The sequence below is a fragment of the Panicum hallii genome, chromosome 8 (assembly GCF_002211085.1).
Source record: "Panicum hallii strain FIL2 chromosome 8, PHallii_v3.1, whole genome shotgun sequence".
Lineage (NCBI taxonomy): Eukaryota > Viridiplantae > Streptophyta > Magnoliopsida > Poales > Poaceae > Panicum > Panicum hallii.
The window spans coordinates 43,107,977-43,120,226 of NC_038049.1; the positions used below are offsets into that span (position 1 = coordinate 43,107,977).

At 48.2% G+C, this 12,250-nt stretch overlaps 2 protein-coding genes across 2 annotated transcripts; one reads left to right on the forward strand and one right to left on the reverse strand.

Annotated features, from left to right (window-relative positions):
* The first annotated feature begins 4,239 nt into the window (after window positions 1-4,239).
* On the forward strand, window positions 4,240-7,076 carry LOC112902249 (myosin-11-like). Its single transcript, XM_025971213.1, has one exon. It carries the CDS (start codon window positions 4,324-4,326, stop codon window positions 6,928-6,930), a length of 2,607 nt encoding a protein of 868 aa, XP_025826998.1. The 5' UTR covers window positions 4,240-4,323; the 3' UTR covers window positions 6,931-7,076.
* An 897-nt stretch (window positions 7,077-7,973) lies between these two features.
* On the reverse strand, window positions 7,974-11,945 carry LOC112902250 (nicotianamine aminotransferase A-like). Its single transcript, XM_025971214.1, has 8 exons — window positions 11,785-11,945; window positions 11,388-11,674; window positions 9,455-9,797; window positions 9,025-9,237; window positions 8,882-8,941; window positions 8,640-8,795; window positions 8,468-8,561; window positions 7,974-8,311 (listed from the first exon to the last, which is right to left on the reverse strand). Exons 1-8 carry the CDS (start codon window positions 11,800-11,802, stop codon window positions 8,187-8,189), a joined length of 1,296 nt encoding a protein of 431 aa, XP_025826999.1. The 5' UTR covers window positions 11,803-11,945; the 3' UTR covers window positions 7,974-8,186.
* Between the last annotated feature and the right edge of the window lie 305 nt (window positions 11,946-12,250).

Here is a 12,250-nt window from a genome sequence, read left to right on the forward strand (position 1 = left end):
CTTCTTTTTTTATATCGGTGATAAAGTTTGATCACCAGGAACCTAAAATTACTATGTCTGTGATAGGAGGGATTAATAATTAAAGATTTAGGTACTAACCATATAGCATTAGTTGCTGTATAACAAATTAACCTCACCAATACTAGCTCTATTCAGATATTCACACACACCCCTCGCCATTTTCAGCTATCCTGCCCACGGATCTGAACATCAAGAATCAGACTAGCATAGATCACAGGGTGCTCGATCGACAATGGCAGCATGCAAGAGCAAGACCCTTCTCATGGCCGTTCTCCTCCTCTACGCCGGTAATCAACTCTGCTGCTGCTTCTTCTCTCCCTGATCGATCTCCCCAGTGATGTGATCGATCCATTCACTGACCGCCGGGGCTCGCCGTGACAATTCAGCGGCAGCCTATGCCGATGCCACCACCGCGGCCGCCGGGGACGGCGGCGAGCTGATGATGCGAGCAGCGGATGAGGAGGGCCCCACGGTCAGCCTGCCGACCGGCGAGTACGGGCGGTGCCTGCCGGGGTGCCCGGGCGGCTTGGACGGCTGCGACGAGCCGTGCAAGAAGGAAGGCTACGACATGGGCGGCGAGTGCGTGGCGTCCATCCACCAGTGCTGCTGCCTCGGCCTACCACTGCCCGCTTGAATAGGCCCTTGGTTTCCGGCCATCCATGATACTGTATCTCTGTCTGCATTCACCTCCGACATAAATGGGATATGTAAGAGCTATTTTCGACCAAAAAGAAATTGAATAACAAGAGGTTTCAAATTATTATTATTATGAAATGCAGATGGGATTACCTGTTAATAATTACCTTCTGGATCTTTACTGAAGAACAGGCGATGAACTGGTGTCAATAAAATACTGCACTGTAAAACTTTTTTTTAATGGCCTATGAACAAAATGGACCGGTCAACCTTTTTTTTTTTGCGAAGTAATGGACCAACCAACCTGGACATTACGATTTACGAGCCCTGTCAAAAGGCTCAACAATAGCCTAGGTCAGCCAAAGCCCAACAAAATTAAGCCTGGCCCATCACGTTTCCAGCAGGACATCGTGCTTCCTTCCGTTCCAAAAGATATTTACATCCTCGGGCCCACTTCACGAACTACGTTAGAATATGGCAAATTAAAGAAGGAAAATTAATTACATTTGAGTTCATAGTAGCAGCAATTAAGGACTACCACTAACTTAGACTTCGTCATAGTAGTACTCCCTCTGTCTTAAAACAAACCTATTTCAAGTTACAATCTAGACAATCAGAAGCACACTTATTTCAGGACGAAAGGATATATAAATCAAATTTTGGTACGAAGGTTTCGATTCAATTGATAGAAGCAAGTAAAAACTACAACTGATTCCCACCACTACATATACGCCGTGACCCTTACACTATGCTAAACATTCCTCGCGTCTAGATTTAAGACAGATCTTACTATCTCAGGTATTGATAGATGGCGGCAACGACTATCTTATGCAAGATCCTTATCGCTGCCGCTCTTGTTTCCCTCATCTTCTCCGCGGGTAATCACTGTTCCTTAATTATATTTAACGATAATATCATCTATATTATTTCAGATGATGGAATATAAATTATTCAACCAAATATACACATAGCCATTCATTTAGATTTTTTTTTGTTTTGAGAAGGGGTGGATTTTATTGATTCACACACATAACATAGTTACATGGAGGGAACCTGATGAAAAAGAAAACTACATTAATGCCATCACAGGTCCTATGCACCCCTATTCTTCTCCTCCAGTCGCCACCACCACGCTGGGCCGAAGGAACCGGAGATGAGACAAACCTCATCCGACGAGAAACAGCTATAAAAGACCTTCACAGTTTTTGAAGCCACTACAAGCGGAGCCCCAAAATAAGGACGCGTTAAGATCGTTGAACGAACAGGACGACCTCGCCGGACAGAGTAGGAGACACCTTCCCTTTTAAGAGGAAGTAGGAGCAACAGCACCACCGAATACCAGTGAGACTGCCGGAGAAGAACTCTAACCAGAGGAGCACATCAACCACCGTACCACCCTGTCGATTATGGGATTACAAGAGAAACCATGGTCGGAGAAACCACTGAGGAACAAGACGCTTCTGCAGTCGTCTCCGAAGAGGCGGAAGAACAAGATCTGGTGAGGATTTACCAATAAGCAATTTCACCGGAACCCTGCCCTTAAGATACCAAACCTACATCATAGCAACTATGAAAATTCTCTGCTCACCATTCCGGACGTACGTCGATCTACCGTTTTCTCTTCACTCCGGTGCCGGTGAGGCAACCAGAGCAGAGGAACCGGGTAGATCGACGCCGAAAATAAAAGTGGCCTGGTGCTACCGTGGATGGGCCGGGGAAGGGGAACGACGGTTCCAAATACTGTGGATGAACGCATGACATTATTCATGCTCATCTGGTGCCGTCGCATGGGCTTCCAAACAGGCCGTACAGCTACAGTGCCAGTGGAAATGTTTTCATATGTAGGTAGGGTCGATGCCTGTATGTGCATGCCAATAAGCTAATTGGGTAAACATTTTCCATATACATTTTCCATATGTGCGCGGGATACATATTTAATTATTCGCCTTAGAATATGTCAGGTACTGTGGCTTTAATTTGATTTATCGATCGATCCATCGGATAGGACAGCAAAAGTGCGTAGATTATGTGACCAATCTATGCAAGGAGGAACTTGTATTTTCCTTTAAAATATGCATATATTATGTATACTATGAGAGCATGGAGCAACGCTGATTTTATTTTACATGTAGGAAAATCTAGGATTTTCCAAACAAGAGGAGAACAAAATGAAAGGAGGACAGATGGAAGAAGGCAAAGATGATTCACCAGCAAAAGATATTATTGGAAAAGAAAAAATTGATGTGGGAATAAGAACAAAAGAAAATCATATTATGTGATGTGAGTACCTTGGATCCGGATCAGAAGACATATGTGTTGGCAATGAGGGCATAAATTGCAGCACAAAAGATGGCTGCTTTCAGTGCTGGGTTTGGTGGTGGGTTTGCTGCTTCCAGTGGTGGTAGTGGAGGTGATGTCGAGGGAGCAGCAATTTAGTTTATATTGGGTTAGTTTTTTGCTCATTTATTTGCTACTGCCGGTAGTTTGGAAAAGGGAACCAACAGCTTCAAGTGGTTTCTGGATTACATGATCCAATTATTCTGCGATTACTATTTACTGAGTCTGAAATTACATAGTTCAAGTAACCTTTTATAAGTTCTGTGATCCTATACAAGGAGTAAATGAATATGGTATTTGCATGTTTTTATCAGACAAAGTTGAGAGTTGTTTATCTATTTAGCCTTGCTGGTTGTCATGTCAAATATGTGCATGAATATTGCCTTGCTGGTTATCTCCATCGCATGAAAGCTGATATTTTTTTCTATTTGAAAATTTTTAAATTTGAATTTGAATTATTGTGTCTGAAATCATGAGTTTCAATATGGTTCATTGCTATATGCTTCCAAAATATTTGCATTTAAATTGTGATGTAAAATGCAAGATATACATAGAGAGTATCTTGAAATAGGAAAGAAAAAGAAATAGGAACTGAGAAGTAGGGACTCTTGCTGGACTTAAGAATTCCAGAAAGTAGGGAAAACCACTGCTCAAAAAGTAGGGTCTATTGCTATTGCTAGAGTTAGCTCTTATCCATCTTTCTTTCTTTCCAATATAACAGCAAATCTTTTGCGGTTCGTTTAAAAGCACTGAAAACGAGAGGCCACCGATCGATGCCAAGAGAAGGGAGGAGAATATACCGAGAGCAAGTGCTACCTTCATTTCATAAAGAAACAAATTTTGACAAACAATAATCCTATTTAATCAGCTGATGAACCATTCACGGAGTGCAATTTTGGAATAATCCTATTTTATCTTTAACCAAACAATATGCTACGTTGCTACATGGATGTGTAGAGAAGACAAGTTTGTTTTTTGAAAAAGAGGAGAATCAGAGAACAGACATTCGCTCGCTTGGATCAACAAAATCCATGGCGAAATCCAACCAAGATCGGTGGCGAGCGGCGGGGAGACACGCTGGGCCACACCACGCGGGAAGCCGATAAGCCCCGGCGCATCGCGGCCGTCCGTTTCGAATTCACGCTTCCCAACGGTCGCGCCACCCACCCGATCCGCCTCCCGCGCCACCCGCGCGCCACTGACCGCTCGGGCTCCGGCCGCTCGGGCCCACGCGTCGGCGGCGGTGGGCGGAGCTTATTTAGCTCCGGGGGCCTGGGCGGTGCGGGGGCCTCCTGAACCCTACCAGTGGGGACACGTCACGCGCCGGCCATGGGCAGGGGCAAGAAGGCCAAGCGCGGCGCCGCCGTGGCAGACGCCGACGCCGACGAGACAATGCCTTCCGCCGACGGGGAGCGGGAGCAGGCTCCGACGCCGGAGCCCGCGGCCAACGGGGACTCGGCACCGCCTCCGGCCGCGCCCAACGGGACGGCGGCGGCGGCGGGGGATGCCGATGCGGCGGGGCGGGACTCGTCACCGGAGCGGGACGGCGGGGAGGCGGAGCGGCGGCTCCAGCTCCTCAACGCCATGCTCGCCACCAGGGCCAAGGAGGAGCGGAGTCGGGCGGCGCTGCTCGAGGCGCGGCTCGGCGAGCTCGAGGCCGACGCCGCCGCGCTCGCCGCCGGGGAGCGCGGGGTGCTGCTCGCGGCGCTCGCGGCGCCGCTCCGGGACGCGGAGGAGGAGCGCGCGGTGCTGGGGGCCCGCCTCGCGGCGGCGCGGGAGGCGCTCGGGCGCGCCGAGGCGGAGGCGGCGCGCGAGGCGCGGGCGCGGGCCGAGGCCGCGGCGCGGCTGCAGGCGGCGGCCGCGGAGAAGGGGTCGCTCTCGGAGCGGTTGGGCGCCAAGGAGGCCGAGGCGGCGGCCGCGGCCGAGAAAGCCGCCGGATTGGAGGCGGAGTGCTCCGAGCTGCGCGCGGAGAGGGGCCGATTGGAGGAGCAGTTGGAGGCGGCGAGGGCATCGGCTCGTGCTGTCCAGTCTCAGAAGGCGGAGCTGGAGTCAAGCTTCAACGAATTCAAGAGCAACGCAGAGGAAGCGAAGAGGAACGCAGAAAAAGCGAAGCAGGGGATGGAGGAGAAGCTCCAGGAGATGCTGAGGGAATTGGAGGCTCTGCTATCCAGGAAGGCGGAAATGGAGGTGAAGGTCGGTTCTCTGGAGGCGGCGCTCTCGGCGGCCATCGCTAGGAACAGCGAATTGGAGTCGGAGGTGGATGAAATGAAGATGGAGATGCCTGCTGCAAGGAAGGAGGTGGAGAGGCTCCAGGCCGAGGTTGCGGAGGCGGTTGAGAAGCACAGCGCGGCGGTCGCTGAAGCGGCTAGGCTCCGGAGCGAGATTGACAAGGTGGTGAAGGCGAATGAGGCTGCTGCAGAGGCACATGATACTGACAAGAGAAGGTTGGAGGCAGAATTGGAGGCACTGAAGGGGGAGGTTGCCCGGATTCAGGCCGAGAAGGATGCTTCTTTGGACATGGTCCATGCTAAAGATGCAGAGGTTGGAGAGTTGAGGGATGAATTGAAGAAGCTCCACGGATCCATGGCTGATCTCCGTACTCTCTGCAATGATCTTGAGGGGAAGTCTTCCTCCCTGCAAGATGAGAGGGATTCAGTTCTGAAAGCACTTGAAACGCAGAAAGCTGAAGCTGAGGAGCTGAGGCTGACTCTTGAGGAGCTTGATGCTAAAGATGCTGAGGTTGGAGTGTTGAGGGATCAATTGAAGAAGCTCCATGGTTCCATGGCTGATCTCCGTACTCTCTGCAATGATCTTGAGGGGAAGTCTTCCTCCCTGCAAGATGAGAGGGATTCAGTTCTGAAAGCACTCGAAACGCAGAAAGCCGAAGCTGAGGAGCTGAGGTTGACTCTTGGGGAGCTTGATGCTAAAGATGCTGAGGTTCGAGTGTTGAGGGATGAATTGAAGAAGCTCCACGGTTCCATGGCTGATCTCCGTACTCGCTGCAATGATCTTGAGGGGAAGTCTTCCTCCCTGCAAGATGAGAGGGATTCAGTTCTGAAAGCACTCGAAACGCAGAAAGCCGAAGCTGAGGAGCTGAGGCTGACTCTTGGGGAGCTTGATGCTAAAGATGCTGAGGTTCGAGTGTTGAGGGATGAATTGAAGAAGCTCCAAGGATCCATGGCTGATCTCCGTACTCTCTGCAATGATCTTGAGGGGAAGTCTTCCTCCCTGCAAGATGAGAGAGATTCAGTTCTGAAAGCACTCGAAACGCAGAAAGCCGAAGCTGAGGAGCTGAGGCTGACTCTTGGGGAGCTTGATGCTAAAGATGCTGAGGTTGGAGTGTTGAGGGATGAATTGAAGAAGCTCCACGGTTCCATGGCTGATCTCCGTACTCTCTGCAATGAGCTTGAGGGGCAGTCTTCCTCCCTGCAAGATGAGAGGGATTCAGTTCTGAAAGCACTCGAAACGCAGAAAGCCGAAGCTGAGGAGCTGAGGCTGACTCTTGGGAAGCTTGATGCTAAAGATGCTGAGGTTCGAGTGTTGAGGGATGAATTGAAGAAGCTCCACGGATCCATGGCTGATCTCCGTACTCTCTGCAATGATCTTGAGGGGAAGTCTTCCTCCCTGCAAGATGAGAGAGATTCAGTTCTGAAAGCACTCGAAACGCAGAAAGCTGAAGCTGAGGAGCTGAGGCTGACTCTTGGGGAGCTTGATGTCTGTAATGGCGAGAAGGATCGTGAGATTCGGACACTGAAGGCAGAAGTTGAGGGCAAGGGGTTCGAAATCAGTGACTTGAACGGGGAGCTTGAGCAGCTGCAGCTCGCAGTTGCGGAAGCACAGCGCAGGGGGAAGAATGAAGTCTGGAGATGGCTGGGCCCAGCTACCACGACCGTGTTAGCAGCTGCTTCCTTTGTCTACGCCGCCCGTAGTCGGTGAACAGCTAGCTCTTTTACTCGCTTTTTGTTCACTTGCTCGAGTATGTATTACTCAGAATAACCAGGCTTCCTACTCATGATACTTGGTATATGGTGACACTGCTCCTTACTATAAAATAAAGCTATTTTTGGACAATTTTGTTTGCATCTGTTGCTCATTAGTCAATTTTGGCACTTGGGTTATAGCATCTTGGATGGATACATGAATTTGTCATTTAGGATTTTGACTTATGATAGGAGTCAAGGATCTGATGTCGTATTGTTATTAGTTCTAGTTCCTGAACGATTTATCAGAATAGTTAGAACAATACACTGATTCTGAAACATGGAATGCACGCTTAGTGTCGTGCTGGCTGGCTGTTGAATAGGTCCTTGCTGCCTTGCTGGTTTGGTTAAACTAATTTCTGTCATGTCACACCCCACACTAAGCAGGCAAAAAACTTTTCTTTCTTGAGCCAAATAGGCCCTTTTAGAACCATGTAACAACAATAAAGCCTTTAGCCCCAAGCTAGGTGCAGGCTAGAGATAAAATCCTACAAGAGCCAAATTAAAAAAATACAGTAATAATATAAAAACAAGCAATACATTACAAGTACTAATTAGTAATTATAGAACATTCATATTTTCTGAAAATGGAACATTTTATATTTTTCCCACTACTTTTGCATAGAGTTTTAAGTTCTAGTAATTTTTTATTTTGACAGCCCACCAACATTTTCAGCACAATCCAAATAACTCAGTTTTTCAAGGGTTTTGTTGCTTTTGTCCTTGTCAGGCTGCTGTAGTACATTGGCCGTTAATATTGGTCACAAAAGATTGGATTATGCTTCTCCCTTGTATAAAAAAGTGCCATTTACCTGGATACCATCTTATCTGTATCAACACCTGTAACTCTGCTAGTGTGAATTTTTTATGCATTGCACTTGCACATATAAAAATTGTTAGTACCTTAAGTTGAAGTTAGCATGTTTTGTTGTTCATTTGTCATCTAGTCATTGAAAAAGACAATAACCGTAGTGCATCTGCGGGGTCAAAAAACACAAGTAAAAAATTGCATACGTGTATAACATTTCTTGAAATTTTGTATAACCTTTTATTCTCCTATAGACAAACATCTGATAATTTCTCAGATTTTATATACAAACCTCAGATTGAGTATGAAATAAAGAATAAATCTTAGAAAATAAAATCAAGCTATATACGTTACTGGGCTAACAAAAACCCTACTTCCTGGCTTCCGAATTTTTTTCAATGTTCTCAGTTATTTGGCTTGAGTGTCCTCCTCCGGCAAAACAACTCGATCCTGTCGCAGGCTTCCTGTATTAAACTAACAGGTGCTCCAAAAAATATCCTAACCCAGTTCTTCAACCCAATGACAGATCCTAAAAAATAAGAAACAAAAACAGAGCTACGTTGTCATTGAGATCAATTTAAAGTTTAAAGTAGATTGAGCATGCTAGCATGAAGAAACTTGTACAAGAATATCAAGTTACGAAAAATTAGATAAACAATGTTACGAAAAATCTAGTAAATTATACCAGGCAGAATCAAGACACTTTCTTCTTTGATCAATTCACGAGCAAATTCTATGTCATCAGCAACACCACATAGAATTGAAGTGTTGATTTCAACCTGCAGGATTTTGTGAACATCAACGCTGTATACTATAGCAAACTATCGAATACTGAATCTGGTGTAATTCCGACTAACCATCATAAACATTGAGCCCTCAGGCTTTGAGTAGCACTGCAGGGCTTCAATCTGGTTCATTCTTCTGTACAGAGCGTCAGCTGCAGACTCAAGCAGGTGAACAACATTGCAATGGAACTCATGGTGTTCATTTGAAAGAACCTCAGGAACTGCTGCCTGTTTGTCAACAATTGTGGCCTGCATTAGTATATATGTATTCACTGATTTACATGTTAAGTCATTTTTAGGAGTTGTTTGCTGACCTGAACTATGGAGGTAGGGCCAGAAGTCACATTCAGCAGCATCTCGGTCGCTGTTTTGACCTTTTGAAGATCAAAAGTTTAAATCTACATGTGAATGTGTGGATAGAGAAACGTGACAACATGGTAAGAGTCAAGTGCCTTACATGCTTGAGTGCACCATTAGGGTCACAGAATGCCAACCAACCAAGACGCCATCCTGGTAGCATGAATCTCTTTGACAAAGCTCCAATGGTGATAACAGGTGAGATGTGCGCGAAGGAGGCCATTGGAACAAATTTGCTGCCACCAAAGGCCATATGTGCATATACCTCATCAGCTATGACTGGGATCCCCAAGTCTCCTGCAGTTTCAACAATCTGCAGAATTCGGTGGTATGCTGTCAAATGTACAGTTTGAAGCATGGACATGCAGATCATATGAACCTGCAAGGGGTCCATTTGGTCCTGGTATTCATAGCAGGTAGATGCTTTTTTTTTTCATATTATGTTCTTAAGTGAAATGAGATTTTTTTTATCGGATAAGTGAAATGGATTACCCATCAACTGGCAATGAATTTTGCGGTTAAATGATCACCTGAAGAAGGTGGTGTGCAGAGTATACAGCGCCACAAGGATTGTTCGGGTTGATGACGACAATGGCAGCCGTGGAGCCATCAGCCAGGGCGCGCACCCTGGCAAGGTCCGCCTCCCACCCGCGCCGCGGCAGCAGGTCGTAGAACCGAGGCTCGGCGCCGGCTATCTCGCAGGCCGCCTGGTAAGGCGCGAAGCCCGGGCGCGGCAGGAGGATGTTTGCTCCCTGAGCCCCGCCGAGCACCGTGGTGATGGCGGTGATGGCACCCGTGCCGCCCACCGTCAGGAACACGTCGGAGTCGCGGGTACGGTGGCGCGCCCCGGCGGAGAGGTAGTCGGCGACCGCGCTGTGGTTGATTCAGCAGGCACACATTTTCATTTTTAAGCATGATCACAGATGGCACCAAGGTTTGATGCTGTTGCCAAGGACAGAAATCTTCAAATCCATGCATACGCATAGAAAACATTATTGCTGTCTGTGGTCCTCCTACAAAACCTACATCACCTTCTATAAAATTGGTGTTCAGTTGCCTGCATTATACTTTGCATCCTAGTTGGCTGTATGGGCATGAATATGGCTCTGAATCTGAAAGGGAGTTGCAAGAAATGGAACAGTGCTCAGAGAAGCAAGTGATGGCTACTGCTTGGAATTGTGCTCTGTTTTTTCCTTTAGCTTTTTGAGTGGTCACACCACAGGCACGTGATGCCTTATTTATAAACGTGGTTGCAAGTAGCCACCGTACAGTAGCCTTGCAATCTATTGTGAATATATATATGTATATGTGGGGTGGGGACTGCAGAACGTGGAAGATGGTAAACTGTAAGTTTGCAGATTGAAACGAAAATGTTCAGTCATTATCTATGGAGAAAATGGGTCTGCTAGCTTGCGAGAGAAAAGGGTGCCGAGAGTCCACGTGGCGTGGAGCCTGGATGCCACGTGGACAGGACCGCTTTCAGTGACACATCCTGTGACGCGGAGTTACCCTCATCATCAGATGGGAAAAATCCGTGCACTACTGGAGCCATGTTAGCGCCATGCTGCCATGTCCAAGATGGCGCCAAATGTTGCTTTCTTTCGTTTCTCGACGCAACATATTGTCCTTGCCACAATAGACTGCTGGAGCATCGTTTTGTCAGACTACGTACCACACGACTCCATCAACGAACGCAACCTTTTCTAGATTAAGCATGCTGATTAACTACTAACTATATAAGCTAGACGAAGAAGAGCAAACACCAGGGCCCACGAAGGATGAGGCCAGGCTGATGGTTTTAATTTGTCAGGGCATGGTATCATCCCGGCTGTGTCGTCTGTCCACACTGTACTAGCAGCTTGTAGGGTGGTGTCTGTTCGGACACTAGTGACTCTGGTACTGCTACAAATTGACATCTTTTAAAGGATGGCATACCAGAGACACTGAGCATCTTTATCGGGATGTATGCCGTACGGCCGTGTTTTTACTGTTCCTACTACGTTTTACCACTTTTATGCTAGTTCTGTAAGATGGTCTAATTTAGGACAGCTTGCGACTGCCGTCACAGATGTTTCTACCAGTGGCATGGCAGTTGTTTGTCCCTATGATGCCAAGTCATAAAGAAAAGCAGCCATGATCTGGTGGTAAGCATGCAGTCTAGTTTGTTTAACCTTGTCAATAGTAAATTACTAGTTCATCATGTCAGTATTTGTTCACTTGTGCCACATTACCAATTCTGTTAAAAAAATCGAAATATCATCAGATACTTCTTGGAGCAGCGAACCTTATCACCAATTCAGCAACTTTCTTGGCATGAAGGCAGCATCGTCCCGAATTCCCAATAGCACACCGAAAAACAAAGCAAGAATCGAAACAATGCATGCAGATTGAAGGCTCGATCGATTGCTAGCTAGGAGCATGAAAGGGCTAGCGCCGCAGCAAGATAGAGGCGGGAGGACTCACCGGCGGGCGGCGGGCAAGCCGTAGGACGGCGCGTAGCAGTCGAACTCCCCGGACCTGGCGGCGGCCGCGACGGCCTCGGCGGCGAACTCGCCGCCGCGGCGGAAGCAGGCGTGCGCCGACGCGTCGCCGACGCCGAGCGAGATGAGGCTCTTGCCCTTGCCGGCGGCCGCGAGCAGCTCGCCCACCACGCCCCTGATCGACGCCTTGTGCTCCGCCAGCGCCGGGTGGCACCTCGCCGCCCTGCCATTGGCCTTGCAGCTCTTCTCCTCCTCCGCCCGTGCCGCCGCCTGACGACGAACCAACAAGAGATAAAACTTATTAGCCATGACCTGTTCACCAGCTAGTACTATACCCGTGGTTGATTGGTAAATTCGATTCGCATTTGGTGATACCTTACCTGAGCAGTGGGAGCCATGGGAGAGAGAGACAGAGAGAGATCGAGATCTTGGAAGGAATTGAAGAACAGGAGGTGCGTCCAAGTCACGGATTTCTGGAGCTTGGCTGAGCCGTGTGGGGGCCTGCGTATTTGTAGCCGTTGTGTGGTGCAGAAACTCCCGGGTGATCCGCAAACCGGGCCTTTTGTTCGCTACCTTCGTCAGACTTGCTTTCACAGCAGCCAGGAGATGACATCTCTGCCCTGGTCTCCCGGGCAGGGAGAGAGAGAGAGAGAGAGAGAGAGAGAGAGAGAGAGAGAGAGAGAGAGAGAGAGAGAGAGAGAGAGAGAGGCGTGCCAAGGAATAGATGGAAAGGCGAACAGGGGCACGCATGTCGTGTCAGCAGATAGAGCTCACAAAACTTGCGGAATTGTGCGGCTCCACTTGTCTTTTCTTTCACTACGTGGAAGTGTGGAACTGTTGGGATGC

Bases quoted from the DNA above. Each gene is read 5' to 3' on its own strand.
- LOC112902249 (XM_025971213.1), top strand. From the start codon at position 4,324: ATGGGCAGGGGCAAGAAGGCCAAGCGCGGCGCCGCCGTGGCAGACGCC.
- LOC112902250 (XM_025971214.1), bottom strand. The intron at 8,562-8,639 runs GTTAGTCGGAAT...AAAATCCTGCAG, and splicing joins AGGGCTCAATGTTTATGATG to GTTGAAATCAACACTTCAAT. The intron at 8,312-8,467 runs GTATAATTTACT...CTTATTTTTTAG, and splicing joins AAGTGTCTTGATTCTGCCTG to GATCTGTCATTGGGTTGAAG.